This window comes from Chinchilla lanigera, unplaced genomic scaffold, assembly GCF_000276665.1.
Source record: "Chinchilla lanigera isolate Chin_1 unplaced genomic scaffold, ChiLan1.0 scaffold00061, whole genome shotgun sequence".
Taxonomy (NCBI): domain Eukaryota; kingdom Metazoa; phylum Chordata; class Mammalia; order Rodentia; family Chinchillidae; genus Chinchilla; species Chinchilla lanigera.
Genome location: NW_004955462.1, coordinates 2,928,735 through 2,948,221, shown reverse-complemented (window position 1 = coordinate 2,948,221; position 19,487 = coordinate 2,928,735). Strand labels below are relative to the sequence as shown.

Here is a 19,487-nt window from a genome sequence, read left to right as displayed (position 1 = left end):
CACTGAAAGGCACCAAGACCGAGGGTAAAGGAGGATGAGGAAACCAGTAAAAGGGAGCCAGCTGTTGTAGCACATGCCTATAATCACAGCACTGAGGGAGGCTGAGGCAGGAAGATCAAAATTCCAAGCCCAGCCTGAGCAACTTAGCCAGACCCTGTCCCAACATAAAAAACAAAGTAAAGTAGAAAAAGGTCTGGAGATGTTGCTCAGTGTGAAGGCCCTGGGTTCAGTTCCCAGGAGGGGAGGGAGAGACGGAAGGAGGGAAAGGAAGGGGACGGGAACCCCAAAGCTCTGAGTGCAGAGAACACGTGAGGAGCGCACACAGCACCCACCTCCACTGTCTGAGCATACAGGACAAGCTGAGCTGCAGAGAACATCAATTTCTAAAACAAAGTCAGCACAACCACCGTGGCACAGCTGGGTTAACAGGTGCATACTTATGACCAAGTGCTACTAGTCAAGCATCTTTTCTGAAGAAAAGGACTGGGCTTCTAGCTGAATAAAAAGAAGGGTCAGAGTGAAAAGCTCACTCAGATAAACAGCGATGAGCTTTGGGATGCTAAGTGACTGTTTTCTTTCTGTAGAGGAGGTGCACTTTCCAATTTTTGGAGTTGTTCTTTGCTTCTTTTCAGGGGGATGATGGGGATGGTGGGGTGGAACCCAGGGCCTTGCCATGCTAAGCAGGTGGTCCACCAAGGAGCACCGGGGCTTGTGCTGTTTCTCTATAAGAAATCACAAAGACAGAGGGAGTACAGGCCAGGGATATATCTCTGCGGCACAGTGCCTGCCTGGCAAGCATGAAGCCCTAAGTATGAGTACCAGTATAAGTGGAGAAAACGACAGAAGCAAAGACGGAAGCAAGGAGGAAGAGGAAGGAAAGAGAAGGGAAACACGCATTCCTCCTTTTTTGATGTCACAGTAGGGAAAGGCATCTGCGAGAACTGTCCTAAAAGTCTCTGCGACTGCTTTGTGTGGGGGACCTGAACACACAGCAAACTGACTCCAATCCAAGGTGCCCACACGCACGCAGCCACACATCCAATGTATACTATGGGCAATGTATGTAAGTAACAAAACTTCCTTCTTATATATTTTTGCCATAACATTTTTTTAAAAGGAGGGAGAGGGGAATGGCAGGCTGCAGTTGGACATGCCCACGGTATTTTTCATGTGGCTTGCAGGAAAACTTGTTTTTAGTACTTGGTTTAGGCTTGAGCCATGGGCCTTTGCACTGAGCTACATCCTTTGCCTTTTATTTGGCGGGCGGGGGGACAAGGTTTCACTAAGTTGTGCAGGCTGGGCTCGAGGCTGTGAGAGCTGCCTTATTCGTCACTAACTGGAAGGCCTAAAACCAAGAAGTGGCACCAAGAAGAACAGCATGAAATCATACACAGGCAAGAAAGATCTTTATTCTTTGACACATGGTGTTCCCAGCCAATAGCAGCTACATGGTACAAACTCTACCATGGCAGGTGCTACAGAATCAAATATCCCTGAGCTCACACAATGTCTGTAGCTGGCTTTGTTTTGTTTTGTTTTCCTTGAGATTTCAAGAAAACATGTACAACTTCTGCCAACGCTGAACAGGCAGAGTGACAGCTGCATTCAGCCAGTTCTGGGTACAGACAGTGAGGGATGCAGGAGGGACACAGGGCCAGGAACCAGAGTGTGGAGGGGATCAGAGTGCCAGAAGACTGCGCCATCTTCCGACCTCCGGAAGTCACCCGGCTGGTGTGACACCCTGAGCTCTCAGAGTGACGCTTCCTGAGGATGTGGATGAACCAGCCAGTGACACAGCAGTCCAAGCCTTCCTGTGGTTTCAGTTCAAGTCAACCACAAACAAAGGTGTGGCCACATAGCTCCCGCCCACAATAAAGAATCTGCTGACTTCTACGTGCAAACACTCTGCTGCAAATTCCTAAAATACTAAGAGTTGTCACTCCTTGTCCACCTCCTGCTCCTCATCCCAGGAGGACAGAGAAAAAGGAATTGGAGGGGGGGCCTAATAAGGGGACACTGACGTGCCACAGGTGACAATGTTGATGACACAAAACTTCCAGGCCATGCTGAAGACAGCGTGAAGGGAGGAAGTGACGGCCTTTCAAGCCAAGCACTCCGCGAAGGACACCTGCGATGCTCCCACTCGTTCCACAACAGGACAGTGCTGCGCAGGCCAGTCATTAGGACCAGGACCAGAACTCGGAGCCCCTGAACATCCTACACTGGCACACACTCTTCCTTATGATGGATGACCTAGATGTCCAGAAAGATGTTATGTCTGGTAAAAAAAAAAAAAAAGGGGGGGGGGAATGCAACGAAAAACGTTTTGCAATATTTCAGTGTTTAAAATTGCAGTTTAAAAATTCTGAAACTTAATCCCAGGTTTCCAGAAAATCATTCTATCCTGATGCTTGGGGTAGTTAAGATTCTTGGTACTTATCAAATGCAGCATGCCGAGTGCGCAGTCAGAAAGGAAAGCGCTCCTCCCTACCCACCCCCCCCCCAGTGCTTGCCAGCCGCTTTCAGAGCAGCTTCCCTGGGGCGGAACTCACTCGGTCTTTATCATCTGCTACATCACAGAGGGTGTCATCCAGGTCTAGTATCCCTCCATCTCCGTGCTCCAAGCGATGCACCTGTATCCAGTAGCTTGGATCCTAGACGAAAGAACAGAGACAGTGAATATAACAAGTCCACATCACTGAATGGAAATTCAACAATTTAAACGGTGATAGCTTCCTGCCTATTAACAGAAACAACTGTATCAACAATATTGCAACTGCTTCAAAATTCCAGCAACTCCCGAAGCTTGATGTTGAGTCAATTTTCCTTTCTTTTATGAGAGAGTCATTCACCCACACACCTTCCCTCAGCTCATATGCTGAGACCTATTATGACAGGAACTGCAGCAACAACAAAACTCATTGCATAATGCTGAGTTCTCCTAAGTAAGTCAGGCCTCGCAAGATCCAATGTACGCGTTACTGATTAATCCCCTCGATGCAATGTAAGTAAGCATGTATCACACATCTAAAATCTCCATATATTTGTTAATCAGAAAAAAGTAGGTGGCACGCTCTGGCGGCTCAAAGTGCCCTCTACAGAAAGGCCTGGAAATACCTATACAGAGGCTGTTGACCAGAGTGTAAATGAATAGAGCAGGTGCAGAGCCACATATGTGCTTTACATCCATTTTCATAAAGGAAAAATTGTACAGACATATAAACATATCTGAAAAATACACCCCCAACAACAGTAATTACTGCAATGGTTAAGGAACATCATTTAAATTTTATATGCTTTTATACAGTATATACAAAAACATAAAGCCCCTCTTTCAAATTACTTGAAGAGGGAACACAGTTGCTTCTGAGCTTCCAAGGTTGTTCTCATTTACACATGAAACAGGAACATCCTACATGTTCTGCCTTCAGCTACCACCTCCCTCCTCTCAAACACTGCAGACTGGCGTTATGATACTCCCCAGCTGACCAAGGCTTTTCCGATCTGGATGCTTGCTTGACGACTCCTGCCAGCTATGCCAAGGGGCCCTGACCACATTGTGCCAAGGCTGACCCTGGGCTGTGTTCAGGAAGTGTCGCCCCATGAATGTGGGCTGAACGGAAGTGATTGCCCAGAGGGTTGAGGCCAAGGTCACCAGCAACAACAGAAAATCCGATGTCAGCCTCCACCCACTAGAGGAGACGGTTACCACGGAAAAATAGAACTCCTTGGAACCAGAGTCTCTCGGGAGGTTTGAACAGCTTCAGCAACACAATTCTGTCTCAAAAAACAGAGGACCTGCAGCATTTTCAAGAGAACAGGCAAGTATCAGGTAGGGGAAAGGCTGATTCTGTTTTGTAGTAGTTTGCATTAAAAAGTCTGAATAATTATAATCTTTGCTGCCCTGTCAATAGAAACTGAGAAAGGAAATGTAACAGAACAAAAGTTGAAGGGAAAAAAGTTGCAATATGCCAGTTTTTACACTACAAAAAAGATACTGACTCTACAGTAATTGTACTGGTCACTGGAATAAAAAATAAGTATGATATAAGAATGGATTTTTATAACAAGAACAGACCACGTGTCTTATTTAAACACTGATAAGAAGTCCTGGTGCTGTGGCACACATCTGTAATCCCAGCTACTTGGGAAGCTGAGGCAGGAGGATCACTTGAGCCCAGGAGTTCTGGGCAAGCCTGAACAATATAGCAACACTCTGCTTCTTAAAAAGTAAGTTAAATAAATACAAACAATATTTTTTATCTGATGACAACCAAAAATCCATCATAAATGAGAAATTAAGTTTATCCATCCACTGGATGAAGGAAAGGCTACTGGTAAGTAGAAGTTCCCACAGGCACACTGGGCCCAAGCCCCAGAGTCTGGAGCTCAAATCACAGGAAGAGTCAGTGCTTCTCCGGATAAAGAACCCAGCCTTGGGCCTGGCCTCGGGCTGTATGGACTTCTAAGACTAAGCAGGAATGTAAGCAAAGGCAGCTTTCCCAACACACAGTCAGCCCCATGCAAGACTGAGTCCTGCTGCCTTCTAGGAGTCTCTCACTCTGTACAGTGTCACCGCACTGTGCCCAGGTCTTGAGCTCCACGAGCTGTGACCACATAAGGAATCTTCCCTGCGTATCTTATGCCCATGCGTGTTTCAGTACCTTATGCCCATGTGTGTTTTGAGGAAAGTATCCACAAAAAGAAACTGTGCCCTGCTTTTGTATGAGCTATGCAGTGGGCCTGCCTAATTTTCAAATGGAATCTACATGTAAATATAAGATGGAAAAAAATCACTGAAATCCCACGCTGTTCAAAAAACTGAGTGTTTCTATGTAAAACGCACTAAATGAAGGTAAAGCAACAATCATTGCTCATTATCAGTAACTCCCAGTTATCAGATAAAACATAAGCAAGTAATTCAAAAGCACAGACTGTGTCAGAAGAACATAGACCCACAAAGGCTCTGCGTGCTCAGAGGCAGGGAAGACTGCATACGAAAGGGGACCAGAGGAGCAGAGAACTTGGGGCAGGTGCTGTGGGCAGGCATGAAGGAGCGGCAGGTCGTGCTAGAAAACCGGACATGAGAATGGGCTGAAAGAAAGAATGGAAAGATGGAAGCATCACATCAAACGGATGCACGTTTATTTAGATCTGCTGTTGACACTCCACTGAGACTTCAATGGGTGTGTGGGCTCGTGTTCAAGGCACAAACCCACCGGGACAGAAGAACCCAGGCATCAAGCCGCACCAGGCTCACAAGCTGAGGAGCAGATGGCCCAGTGGTAGCAAACTCAGCAGCATGAAGAAAGGGACCACTAAGCAGGCTGTGGAGAACCCCTAAGCAATAAGCTGTCCCAGCAGAATCCCTACGACCCGGGTTGAGAGAACCAGGCACAGGGTACAGAGGTGAAGGCAAGGAGGTCAGGTGGCTGGAAGTCTGTCCCCACTGTTCCTCCCCGTACCTCCTGCCCCGGCACAGGGTAGGACAGGCCGGACTGTGGCAGAGGCTCCCTGTGGAAGATGAGGAAGTGAGTGAGTGCTTGTGTGTGTCCCCATGACACCGGCTGCTGGGCTCAGGCCACCAAGGCAGGGGATGGAAGTCTTTTCGGGCTCTCCAACCACCCCAAGGAAAGGCCAAGGGAAGTGAGCTCAGCCCAAAGCTTTCCTGAAGCTCAGTTACAGGCGACAACCTCAAACAGGGTCAACCAGCACAAAGGCTTTGGAAGAAAGCCCCAAAGGTGGACAGGACCAAAACAAGCAGGAAACCCAACCTGGAAGGACCAGAGACTTCAAGAGAAGACACTGAGGAAGAGGACTGCGCACCCTAGGGGCAGAAGAAGAGCGGGGGCGAGGGGCTGTAGCTTGGTGGCACCGTGCCCCTCCATCGGATTCCCAGGACAAGACAGAAAATTGTAAAAAGAGTAATACAATTAGAAGACCAGTCAAGTAAGTCACACAGCTGAAGCGGAATAACAGAAAAAGATAACTGGGGAACAGTTCACAGCCCAGGATGGCATGAGTGTGAGCACTGGAAAGTTCATCTAGAAAGCCCAACATACATGCACCAAGGCACCTGGGAACATGCAAGACAAACAAAAGGGGGAACAGAGCCAGTCTTTGGAAAGTGAAATCTTGCCACAGTGGAGGGATAAGGGGTCACACGGTCACGGACATGGGCTTCTCCAGAGCACCACTGGACACCAACGACAGATCTCCCTGGCCTGCAAAATCCCCAGAGGAACAGCGCCCAGACAGGAACTGCACACACTGCCCAACCACCAGGAAAGTGCAAAGATAGGAAAAAAGGTAGTGTTGGAAATGCAGCGTCTCCAAAAAGGTTGGTCCCTCTGTACCCTTCTCAGGAAAATACTGTGTTTCAGCAAAAATAAGGAATAAAGCACACAAGAAGGGCAGGCCCAGGAAAGCAGAAGGCAGTGGCAGCAGTGGCTGGGTAAGCTGGGAAGCTGGCCCCAAGTCAATGTAAACCAAGCAGAAAGGGACCGGTCAGCCTGAGGGCGAAGCTTCCAGTGAGCCAGGAGTCTCCAGGTCTGTGCAGGTCACTAACCATGCCGAGCTGCTGCTCTAACAAGGGCAGTGCTGGGGCTAAGTTAGATAAATGCACATTTACAGAGATCAACCAAAGGAAAACCCGTTGTTCATGTCAGCGGAGATGCCAAATTTGTAAAAGAAAAGAAAAAGTAATCAAGGCCTCATCCACAATGCAGCGATAAGCAGTTTTTAATCATGTAAAATAATACAATTATTTAATCAAAATCATAACCTTTGGTGGAAACTGGTTGTGTGTGTGTGTGTGTGTGTGTGTAACAGGGTTAAACCTTCCACCTTAGGTCAATTCATGATGAAAAACAAACAGCACAAGTAATTTATAGAGAAAAGTGGGAGCAGCTAGAAGAGGCAGCCTCGCTTGGGAAGGCACTGCTCTCTGGACAGTCCCCGTGGAGAAGCAGCTGTGTGTGTATGTGATGCGCAGAAAGAGACTAAAGAGAAGGTCTGAAAAATGCCTCAGTTAACACTCAGCATCCACTAATCCTGGCAGCCATGAGGTAACTACTTTACCAGAACCAATGAAGCCTTTGTTAATGATTTAACAAATTCTTTTTAAAAATTTCATTTCATGCAATGGAACAGCACAATCCACAAAATTATACCATACTTCATCCTACATTCTACTGTAACCAACTATTTAAACAAAAACATATGCTCTAAAGTTACTTTGTTCTGGGGATTGAGTTCAGGGTCTTTACCCTGGCTATACCCCATCCCACCCTTTTAAATTTTTTTTTTTGTCTTTGAGATAGCATCTCACCAAGTCATAAATTTCTCAGACTGGGCTTAAACTTGGGATTCTCCTGCTTCAGCCTCCTGGAAAGTTGGCACGTGCCACCACGCCCAAGCTAACCTAGTTTTTGTTGTTAGAGACTAAAACATTGGTATGTCAAGGCAGACATGATTCACGTGACCCATTGCAAAAATGTCTTTCTGTGTTTTTATTTTTGATACAGGGTCTCACTACGTAGGTCAGGCTGGCCTTGAACTCTGGACAATCCCCCTGCCTCGGCCTCACAAGTGCTGAGATTACAGGTATGTACCACCATACTGCGCTCATTAATGCCAGTTTTTTAACACAATTATAAGATTCAATTTCTAGTTTATTGCAGTAACACAGATATATCAGAGCTGGTATTCAGCAACAGAATATAAGCCTGAATCCCCAGGAGAGAGTGAGTAACGCTGGGTAAATGCATGTCTCGCCCACCTATGCTCAAGCCACACCTGGCACCAACCCTCACCACCCACAACACACAGCAGCAGTGTCCACAAACCCAATGCCTTTTCAGGGAAGGATGCCTCCACTTAGCCTGTCAATCAGAGGAAACCATGGTGCAGTCCCAGCTCAAAAACAACTTCCTGGCACTTGGCTCCACTGGAACCCACACCAGCTCTCCGAGTTCCACCCACCATGTCCTAGGATATGTAACACCGAGCCATTGCCACCCTGTAACACTCACACAGCTCTCATGACAACAGAGAGGCCCCTCCTGTCAGTGTCCCTTGGATTCCTCCACCACTGCATGCAAATGGAGGTGAGGGCCCCTCAAATAACTGCTTCGGGACAGAGCCAAGGCAAGAAACAGGCAGCCCTGGCCCAGTTACAGCTGCACTGTGTCATCGACATTCTAGGTGCATTCCATTGTGTCACCCCAGGCACAGTGAGGTGCACAAGCCCTGCTCTTGGGTGAGAAAGCAACTCAGTGGCCACCAAGCTGACGACCAGGTGTTGTCCTCCCTCCACGGCCCTGCCCCTAAGTCTCCTGAGGTTTGGGTTTGGGTTTGGTTTTTCTGCACTGCTGGGAACGGAATCCAGGGCCTCACACTCTCAGGCAAGCTGCCAATCACTGAGCTGCACCCCCAGCAACACTGCACGATTCAGCACACATACAGAGGAAGGCCATCACACATCTCTTGTGAGAAAAAAAGTTGAGGCCGTTATGTAAATACTCTGTAACACGTTCCAATATCGCCCATGATTTAAGGCAGTGGTTCTGAAAGTGGGGGTCCAGACTGGCACCAGCATCCCCTGGGAACCCACAGAAACACCAAAGCTCAGGGCTCCAGCCTGGCTTCTTCAGAGCCAAAAATCTCAAGATGGGTGACCACCCTCGGCTAGGGGAGGAGAGTGGTGTGTGTCTTCCACATGTTATGTTGTAGCCCATCAAGGCATGACTTTAATGCTTTTACCCAGATGTCTTTAAATAAGACAGATGTTACCACCAATGCTATCTCAGAATCAGTTACTATGAACACACACCTATCCATGTGTCTTTGCGATAAGCACAGAGGAATTTCACTATTCACCCTCCCATTCAGTCTTTCTTGGAGTTGTTTCCACCCAAAGCTCAGTGCAGAAAGCTGCAAAGTCCAGGTCTCTACAGCAGAGGCCCCTCCCCACCCTGCAGCGCAAACTCCGCCCCTCAACAACCACCCCCTCAAGCCTGAGCCCCCAGGGACTGTTCTGAAGCCTGGTGGCAAATTCTCCTCTCGTAAATTAAAGGACGCTTTGGGGATCAGTTAAGCATGGATACTGTTTTCACAAGTCCTCCTTCATGTCTGCTAAACTGGTAATGGTCTCTTTCACGCAGCCAGCACAGCATCCTACCTTCCCTTCCTCTGGCACAACAGGAGCCCCTGCTAGTGCAGGGCTTCTCAAAGGAAAGGAGAGAGCCAAGCTCAGGGACTGCAGGGAAATAATCAGACAAATGCATAATGTGCATGGTGTTGCTTTGCTTTGTTCACAACTGAATGATTTAATTTTTTTAAAAAGGTCTAATAGCTAAGTACAATGTAGGGCCCCAGAGCATATCCTGTTCTGAAGAGAACAGAAAACTGTGAAAGAGGACAGATGAAGAATCTGTCACATTGGGAACCAAAATCACATACCTGGTCAATTTCCTGACTGTGACCGTTGTACTCTTATATAAAGAACATTCTTGTTTAAGTCAGATATAGCAAAGCACAACTGCAATCCCAGCACTGAGGGAGGCCGAGGTAGGAGGATCCCAAGTTCAAATCCTACCTGGGCAATTTAGCAAGACTTGGGCTCAAAATAAAAATAAATAAAAAAGGGCTAGGAATGTGGCACAGTGTGAGGCCCCCGGTGCCACCAAGAAGGAAAAATAAGTTCCTGTTTGGAGGGAATGCATGCTGAAGTACAGAGACGCACGCACACGCTGCCTTGTTTAAGGGCTGTTTGCATAGACAGAAGAAACAGATGTCCTCAAAGGTTAACAAACAGTGACCCTAAGTAAAGGGCATACAAGTGCTCCATTTTTTGAGTCTATAGATTTAAAATTTTTCAAATGAAAATGTGAAACTCTGTGATTTCAAGATAGCCAGACGATAGTTGTAAACCAAAGAGACTAAAGAGGCCTGACCAATTCAAGGAGCAAGTCTTGACCGGCTTATTTAAAAAAAAACCTGGAAATTTTTCATATGGACTCAACATTAGATGATTGTAGGAAATTATTTGGAATTCTCTCCGTTTTGATAATAGTTCTGCAGATACTTGAGGAGATAGCCTTATTTTCAGGAGTTATTTTCATATATTTGAAGTCGTAGTAGAAATGCAGTGTTCATGATGAACATGAGGAACAGCTCATGTTTTCTCTCTCATTCATACACACACAAAGAGATACAGTCTACAGAGAGATGGATGGTCACGATAGCTGGTCAAAACACACACATGTACACACAAATTAACATCGGTCATGCAGACTGCTACCGGGAAAACACAGATCACCCAACCACTCTAAGTACACAGAGTGAATACAGGGAACTGCTTACAAAGGCAAACAGGGTGTCAAGACTCCCAAATCTAGGAGCAAGAAGCAACTCCCAAGTTGCGCTGCAGCACTGATGCAGGCTGAGGCCGAGCCCAGAATTAGGGGCTGCAGCAGCACCTGATGCACGGAGAGGGCAAGACGAGACGCAGCACTGGGCAGCCGGGAGACAGGGCCCACCGCAGAGGACGTGAGCTCTTTCCTGGAGCTGCTCGCCACAGGGCTGCCCAGCCAGGGGCCACCTGACACGCTGAACTTGGAAGATTCTCTCAACTACTATTGAGCTTTCAAAATAAATTGGAAACCAGATTAACTGTAAACAAATTTAACGACCTAGGATTCAGGAGAACACGGAAGCCAGGATTCTCACATCTGCTCCTGCATACTGAATAGACATATACACTGGAGGAGGGGCTGGGGGACTCCCTCCCCAATCCTGGAGACTGATCCTAGGGTTTCACACATGCTAGGCAAGGGATCCAGCACTGAGCTGTAACACCAGCCCATAGAGGGCACCGGGAAAGGGGATAGGTACCACGCCAAAAAAAAGTTTAAGATTGTGCATATCCATTGATCCAGTGTGGAAAGATACATCATCAAGACAGTCATAGTAAATCAGATGTTCTGCTACATAACTATAAGCACAGGAAACCAGCCATCTAGGCAACAGTGAGAAACAGGTTGAGTATATCCAATCAATGGAGACATAATAGCAATCCAAAATGCACAGGCTACTACATAAGGCATCAACTCCTCTTTTTATTTTTTTATGTGACAGGAGGTTTCCGCATGTTCGTTAGGCTGGCCCTGAACTCATGCTGCTCCTACCTAAGCCTCCTAAGTAGCTAGGGTTACAGGCATGCGCCTCTGCACTCGGCTCATCTCATTTTGGGTTTGAAGAAAATGCCACTTCTGAACGGGCACCTGTCTCTGTCTTCTGACTTCCACAGGTACAACTTCCAAACTTTACCTCCTTAGCTAGCGAATGAGCACGTCCTCCTTTTCTATTCCCTCAGCTCTTGCTTTCAATAATGTAATCACCATCCAACTCATCTCTCTTCAGACTTCAGACTCCTCTCTTCAGCCCTGTCCTGAATCTTCCTGCCGTGGAAATTGCCACAAATATCTCTGTCATCCTGTCACTGTCCTATAGGGTGAATCATTTCCAGTGACTCACTGCACCCTAAAGGTCAAATCCCTGCATCCTTAGCCAAGTGGGCAAAGCTCTTCCCACCTACGGTCAAGGCCTCTGACTCCCACGGGGTCATCCTCCCCGCCTGGCACATTGCTGGCCATCCTCACATAGTCTTCACCTGTTCCCCAATGCACTCCAGCACCCAGATCAGCACCATATCAGAGACAAGGCCAATGCTCAATAAATATCGCTCCACCAAGTGAACTGATCCTCAAGTTTCTGCCTACCAGTCAGCACGTTTTCCTCTCTTCCAAATACCTGAATGCCCTTTCTTCCCACATCTCAAATACGCCCAAGTCCACATATCTTTCCAAGTCTAGCTCCCTAAAGTACTACTCCAGACCCCAGCCTCGTCACGAGAGCCCATTTCCCCATTTCTTTGTCCATGTGTGCTGCTTTGTTTTTCTCTGGAGAAGATCCCAAAGGCAGGGACCATCTTTAGCACAGTTTGGTTTTGTTTTCTTTTTTTTACCACAGAACAAAGAACAAAGCACTGTGTTGTACAAAGACTATGTACTAAAAAAAAGTGAAAATGCTCACCCTTATTGGGTAAAGAAAAGAATTCATCTAAGCATTTCTCAGGACTGAATCCACAGAGGCCTCCACTCCGACTGCCAAAGGAAACACTGCTTTCGGATCACACTTCAGGCATGGGGACAGAAGAATCTGGACACCCCTCCCTTATGATGAGGAGCCCCAACTGCAACATGGGCGGCTTCTTACCGCTGAGGGGAGCTCCCAGCCTCACAGGCCTGGACCCCCAATCAGACCTGAGGATAAGTGGGGTAAAGATAAACACACCACAGAAAAGGGGGACAGGACACAAGCTCCCCCCGGCCAACCAAGTTTGCCCCCTCCATCCTCAGAGGAAACAGCATACACCATTTATGGGGTACAGCAGGGACATCATTGGCTGGTACCTGACAGCTGGCAGCTTTAGGGAGCAAGGAAATATGTGAACAGTAGGTGTGCCAAGTCCTGGTCCCAAGAATGCAGGAGGGACCCACGAGATGGCCCGCGCTGAGTAAACACCTCTACCTGAGAGTTCTGTCATCGTCAGCACCCTAAAAGCCCACACCCAACGGGGTCACTCCCTCCTGCCCTAGCCCGGTCCTTCACCCACTGGGTGCTAAGCACTTCCCCTGCCAACCACCACGCACGGGACCAGCAACCCTACAAGGGAAACATTTCCACCTCCACCATGTGCCTGAGGAACCGAGTGATCAGAACAGGAAACCTGGCCTGTCTGAGACGTCACTGAAGTCATGGAGGGAGGCAAAGGGTGCTTAACTATGCTCAGACGTTACCCCAACCTGGAAATTAGTGCTGTGCTCTTTAAGACACAAGGCCACAGAGAGATCCAACGAGTTTGTCAAGGGGACAATTGTTGATTGGAGAAACTGAAGCATCAACCGAACTAAAAGATGTTAAAGAAAAACAACCTAGAATGGAAAAGGAGAACTAATGAAAACAAAACCATGAATCAGGTAATATAGCTAACTGTACCACAAGAAAGGAATGCTAAGTTTATGCCCTGTTACCTATCAAAGAAGAACAGATTTAAGAAGCAACTCATTCCAGTCATGCTCCAGGCACCAACCAACTCACAGCTGTAGAGAAGAACGGTCCATAAACATCAAATAGGGTCAGGGCCCCTCCAGGCAGGTGCTGCCCCCCACCTCCAAGACCCACAGCACACAGACAGTGGAGGCAGGAACTACTAAAGTGCGTGTCATGTTTTAAACCCAATGAAAATGTATGTTTTGAAGCCAACTAAAATGTGGAATGTTTCTTGTATTTGTATAAAAGAAATAATCCCAAACATCCAACCTAGGAGATCCTTCCTCCTCCAGCCAAACAAAAGGAAAACCACCCTCACTTATTAATTCTGTAAATAGCAACCCAGAGCCACAGACGCAGACCAGAAGGAATTCCTCTGACCTGGACAGCAAACCTCACTGAAATATGATAAATTCCAAACGGCTCTGGATTCTAAAACAAACAAGAACTCGGCCTTCAAGCAGCTTCCTAATGTCCCTCACATTACCTAACCCAAAGTCACCTGATATTTTCAGAAAGACATTCTTTCAAGTTACTCACTCACACATGAAGAACTTCTTACCCCAGGCTGTGCTACACAAGACGGAATCCTAATCTAACAGAGGAGAGGGCACTACAGAGTAAGAGCACTGACGGGGGACATGGGCTTCAGACCTACCCGCAGTCTCCTTTTTGGATGCCTGGGCAAAGTTTTACCCTGCTGCACCTTGTGACTCCTGAACTCACATCCAGCACAGCCCGAGCTGCACGGAGTCCGGGCCAGAGCCCCGCAGCACCACATCGCCATGACACCAGGGCAGCCCCAAGGTAGTGGGCACCAGACAGCCGTGCTCAGAGTGCCACTCTGAGCACAGCCGCTCGGGAGGGTGGAGAGGCCGCGGCCGAGGTCTGCTTGGAACTCCCTTCCCCTCCCTTCACAGGGAGGGAGCTGTGATGGTATCTTCAAAAGGTTTGCCTAAGACCAGAGGGTGCACAGGAAGCTGATTAGCATCAAAGACACCTTCTGCAGGCGAAGAACACGCATCCACTTTAAGAAAGATTTCCCGCCAGGGCACAGCACCACGGACAAGGCTTTGACGTGTGTGCGCACCCAAACCCACAAAGGTTCTCCTTGTTGCTAACTCACTCTTTACCTTCTTGTACCCCTGGAAAGCATCCTCACCTGTCGAGGTGTGCATCACGTTTCACTTCCAGGCTCCCATACACCTCCTGTGACATCAGCCTTCACCCCACTTTATCCACACCCAATCTCTCCACTGCACTTAAAATGATGTCTTGCAGATTCGCTCATTGTGCGATTTATGGCCCTGATGAGCCTGTAGGTAGCATTACTCATTCATTCAGCAAATCTTCCTGCAACATGCACAGTACAGCAGGCAGCAAACGAGATGTGGGGTTACAGCCATGCATGAACCCCACCCTCTTGGGATCTCCGGCACACAAAATGTTAGGGGTTTTCTCAAACAGAGCCTCATACCCCAAAAAACACGCTGGTTATTTCAACCCAAAGATCAACGTGCATTTCCTTATTAACCTGTTTGATGCAAAATTTGTTGGCAGATTTTTTTTCCTGAAAGATCCCAATGTGACTCATACTTCTGGTCCCATCTGGTCAGTTTCCAATAGGGGTACCCCTTCTAAATGGGGAGATTTTCAAGTAAAGTCTCCAAGACACCTTGTGAAATTTACATAAGGCCTCCTCCCTTCCTCCCTTCCTCCCTTCCTCCTTCCCTTCTTTCCTGCTTTGGGGACTGAATCTAGGGCTTTCAACACAGGCTTAGTTCTATATCCCTACAGTTTACCCTTATGAGATATTTCAAATTTTACTACTCTGCCTTCAATTTACTCATTGTAAGAATTTATGCTACATAGTATCTCAGGATGAAAAAATAAGATATGAAGCCACACTCTAAGCACTCAAACAGAAAATAGGGAAAGCACAAATAGAACTAATCTGCACCCTTCATAGGATACTTAGTAAAGTTTCTGATAATCCTACAAGGAAGCAAAGAAACAAATTGGCTCCATGGGAACTCAGGCAAAATAGAAGTACACAGCTAGCAATTAGTAAAATAGACTACCTCAAACAACAATAAAACCGCACGTTGTAACTATAAAATTATCAGAGGGAGGAGGGGCAAAGCAAGACGAAAACTAGTTTGGGAGGCTTTGTGAGCCTCGGCTAGAGAGGACACAACAAGGAAGTCGGTCTCTGACGACAAGGGCATCTTGTGGGTGGCTGTCCTGGCTATCAGTGGCCACAAAAAAGGCAATAAAATGACTCTACATGATTAAGCGGCCTGACACTGCACCAGTCACTTCCTCTCTGTGGGCACCCAAGGGCTCCTATGTGAAAAGGAGCGGTTTGGGTTATCTCGGCGCTCCATACACTGCTCTGCCTGTCTATATTGCTGTATCAGGAAAGTCAAACACACTGCAGGCAGCTACTTTTTTTCTAAGTAGACATAAGATAACCATTCCTACCAACACATAATTTGAGGCTGAAAACAACTCATGATACAGATTTAAAGCTACACTAACTTTCCCTACAATATTCTTGTTAAGCATACATTTATAAACAGCAGTCCTTGCCCATAACAGAGTTCTAAGCTCCCAAAGCTGTCCAAACCCAAGAGTCCAGTGGTGGCAATAGAACCACGCCACACACCTCCCCCAACCAGGTTTCAGAGAGACAGGTGTGTGCCAGGGAGAAGAACAGCCACGCAGAGGTTCCTGGTGCCTGAAGACACTTCTATAGCACACACTGCGACTTTAGCAGCAACAGAAACAAGGCAATGACAGGTGCACACCACCCACCCACCAAGTGCTCAGGACTCCTATGGCTGGGGGCACAGGGCAGGGGCAGAACATGTGCCTGGCATGCACAAGGCTCGGTTCAATCCCCAGCACACATGCACACACGTCTATATATGTACACATGCACAGGCACACACAGAATCTGGAAGGAGCTGTATTTTGGAATAAAAGTAGCAGAATCAAGTCTATGATGATACCCCTGCGCCCCAAGACTTTAAAATCAATGGTGGGGGGGGGGGTCAAGCCATGGGAACATGGCAAGTTCACTAACAGTACCCAAGTATAAAAACTACACGCAACTGCATGGTTTAGGAATTGGAGAAGTTTGGAGAACACTGAAGACAAAGAATACTTCACGAAGAAAGTAGCATTTCATTTCCGTTGGGGGAATCGGAAGACAAAGGGGAGGTGGTCAAACGCCCACAGTGGTGGGAGCAAGCAGAAATCAAGGCTGGACAGGAACACACCTTCAGTACCTGCACCTCCTGGGTTCACCCCTCTCTCCCCTACCCCTCCCCACCCATGTGACAGCACCTAGGACCCCTGCCTCAGCAGATGGGGCAGAGCTGGTGGTCAGGCTGAACCAAAAGTTATCACCAAGGGTCACAGCTGTTTTAAGCAACAGATGCAGCAAATGTGAACCCAAAATGTATGTTCAGAAAAGGAAAAACCATTTCAAGAGACCGGAAATCCAGCCTTTCTAAATTCTAAACTCTTAAAAACTGACGACTTTGGTATTGTACCCTTGCCCCCCCACTCTTTGGAGGGGGGATTTAAATCTTTCAGGTTAAAGCTCTTGTCCCTCCAACTTGTTTAGTATTTCCCTGAAACATTCCCTTAGTATACTGCAGCAGGACTTCCTGTCTATCAGAAGACTAAAATAAACAGCAGTCCAACAAGACTAGACAAGGGAAACTGAAAACTTGTTTGACAACTGAGGCCACAAATCTGCTCCCACGGGAGCAAGAGGAGCCACCACAGCCCTTCCTGTGAGACCTGCTCCCAGGCCTGTGGCATGTGGCAAGCAGGCGACACAGGTGACCTTCTGTCCACGCCCCTGCAGCTCCTCCCCACAGCACAGGCAGAGCTGGACCACAAATCCACCCACTTTACGTTCCAGACTTCCACTGGCACATCCCAGCTGAGGAATGCGTGTTACGCTTATGATTTGTTACCGTGCAACCAGCATATCTGCATATGTGAAATGTAATGCCAGAGCCCGCTCCTGCTGAGAACCCGTGACACAAACAACGCACAGGGCACAGCCTGGGCAGTCAAGGTAGCATCTGTTGATGCAAAGCTCCGGCTTATTCTCATGTGGGCCTGCCCCCGGATGTCATATAAAAACTCATCTCGGTAGGTTGTACCCACCAGAGTGGGTCGGCACCAAGATAGCAGCTCGTGGTACAAGGTATGTTATAAGCAACTTCTCTCTCAGGTAAATAAATTTAGTAATAGCTGACCTGAGTTTTTATTGTTGCTTTTACTTTTTCTTACTGTGAAAAAATTTTCCTTGGAAATAATGCCACTAAGGTCATGAAAACGTTTCCATATTAGTAAAGCTAAATCCACTACAAGCTAAATAAAATAGTGTGTGTTTAAGGACTCTTAAAAGCCCTGATGTTGCCAGATGTGGTGGCACATGCCAGTAACCCCAGCACCCAGAAGGCTGACATTTGAGGCCAGCCTGGGCAACATAGTGAGTTCAAGACCAGCTTGAACTACATACCGAGACAGTGTCTCAAAAAAAAAAAAAAAAAGCCACAACGTTATGACAAAGTAACAGAAAATACTTCTCAGGCTAGCGAGACAGGACTTGATAGAAATTTATGCCATATTATACCAGTAGTAATAATCTTGAATGCTGATTATTACACCAAATATACCCTTAAAATACCCTTTAAGGCTTGGGGGAGCAGCTCAGCCTAGCATGTAGGAGGCCTTTTGTCCCCTCCCCAGCACCAAAAATAATTACAAAGCACTTGAAAAACTTACCTGAAGAACATGATACCAAGGCCAAAACTGCCTGGGTTGTACATAAATCTCTGGTAATGGCACACACTTTCTAAAGTTCAGGGCAAACAAAGCAATCAATTCCAGAGCAGAGTGCATTCTAAAAATGCAAGTATCCTAATCTTCAAATTAAGTTATTTCTTTCCTAAGCCTCCCTCCTGTCTTTGAAAAGAACTGAACCTCTGTGGAAAGAACAGGGTGTAAAGTAAACCATGTGAAAGGCAGAGAAACAATGCAGACTAACAGCTCAGGAATGCTGACGCCTCAGAGCAAGGAGGTGAGGGAACCCGACCCTTTCTCCAACCCCACTGCATGGGTTGCGGATCCCTGGCCAGGGCCGGGCAGGCGGTGGTGCGAGCTGCACGGAGAGGAAGAGGCTGAAGAGGAGACAGGCGCCTCTATCCCGGACAGGGTTGGACGCTGTGCAGAATGAGCCAAGGGACCCTGGCGCTCACCTCCTTGCAAAGTGGAAAGCAAGGCCGGCCACTCCATGTCTCCAATCTCAAACGGACACTGCCGTGCGGACCTCTCCTGCAGGGGCTGGATTCCAAGCTTCCTCCAGTTATGATAAAACTAGAGAAAAGACAGACTGCAAACAAGTGGGCAGATGCAGGACTCTAGGAGAAGATGCAGATCAAGCATGAAGTACTACTGCTAATATGACCCAAGGGAAAAAATGGCTTTGGAAGTTATACCAACACCTTCAGTAGACATCTATTATACTGAATAACTAATACACGCAATCAAGCATATACTAAACCACAAATATATGCTAACACGAGAAAAAGGATGACTTGAATGTTTTTTGAAGAGTAGTAAGACTTCACCCACAGCCATCTTGTAGTTCACCCTTAAAATTTCCAATTAAAATTAGAGTCGGTCTATTCTGAGTTTTAGTAAAGTAGCTCTACTACGGCACAGGGTCACCATATAAACTGCAGTCATAAAAAAAATGAAAGAAATGTGAAACTTGTCCATCAAAACTGAGTCACTTAGGTTTTCTTTGCTTTGATTTGTTTGAGACAAGGTCTCACTATGTAGTCCAGACTGGCCTCAAACTCCAAGTGATCCTCCTGCTTCAGCCTCCAGAGGGCTGGGATTACAGGCATGCACCACTTTGCCCAGCAAAATGCAGCCTAACAAAAAATGTATATAAAGCCAAGAAGCTGTGAAGCAAGAGTCGCTGTGCATGATTTCCTGACGTAGCTACCAAAAAACCCAGCAGCCACTGCACCATTATACAAACAGCGCCTCGGGACTGACCTGTGCCCAGGAGCCTCTGTGCAGCCATGATGGAGGCCTCACTCGTTATCAGGCACAGTGGCCCAGAACTACTGTTTCATGGTGCACTCTCCCTCGCCATGTGCTTTAAAACTTCCCCAGGCCTCCACTTCTCTGCACACCCACGACTTCCTCTGACCTGAGTATTCTCCCTGCAGCGCTGACCTTCCCAAATGAATACCGGTGTTTTTGGAAGAAGCTGAGTGTTGGTTTTTCATCATTTTAGGTTGTTTTTGCCCCAACAACAACAACAGCAAGAA

At 47.2% G+C, this 19,487-nt stretch overlaps 1 protein-coding gene across 19 annotated transcripts in view; it reads right to left on the bottom strand.

Annotated features, from left to right (window-relative positions):
• Positions 1-18,051, bottom strand: part of Pard3 (par-3 family cell polarity regulator) — a 527,188-nt gene extending 509,137 nt beyond the window's left edge. For 18 of the 19 annotated variants that reach the window (XM_013521392.1, XM_013521386.1, XM_013521382.1 and 15 more), the window contains exon 1: positions 2,553-2,654. Coding sequence is in view for 1 of the 19 variants with exons in the window: in XM_005398126.2 (XP_005398183.1) it covers positions 2,553-2,654; positions 17,929-18,045 (219 nt within the window). In the remaining 18 variants the exon portion in view is untranslated. Of the gene's footprint in view, positions 1-2,552; positions 2,655-17,928 lie in introns of those variants that run through there. The other variant, XM_005398126.2, reaches the window with a different exon arrangement.
• Between the last annotated feature and the right edge of the window lie 1,436 nt (positions 18,052-19,487).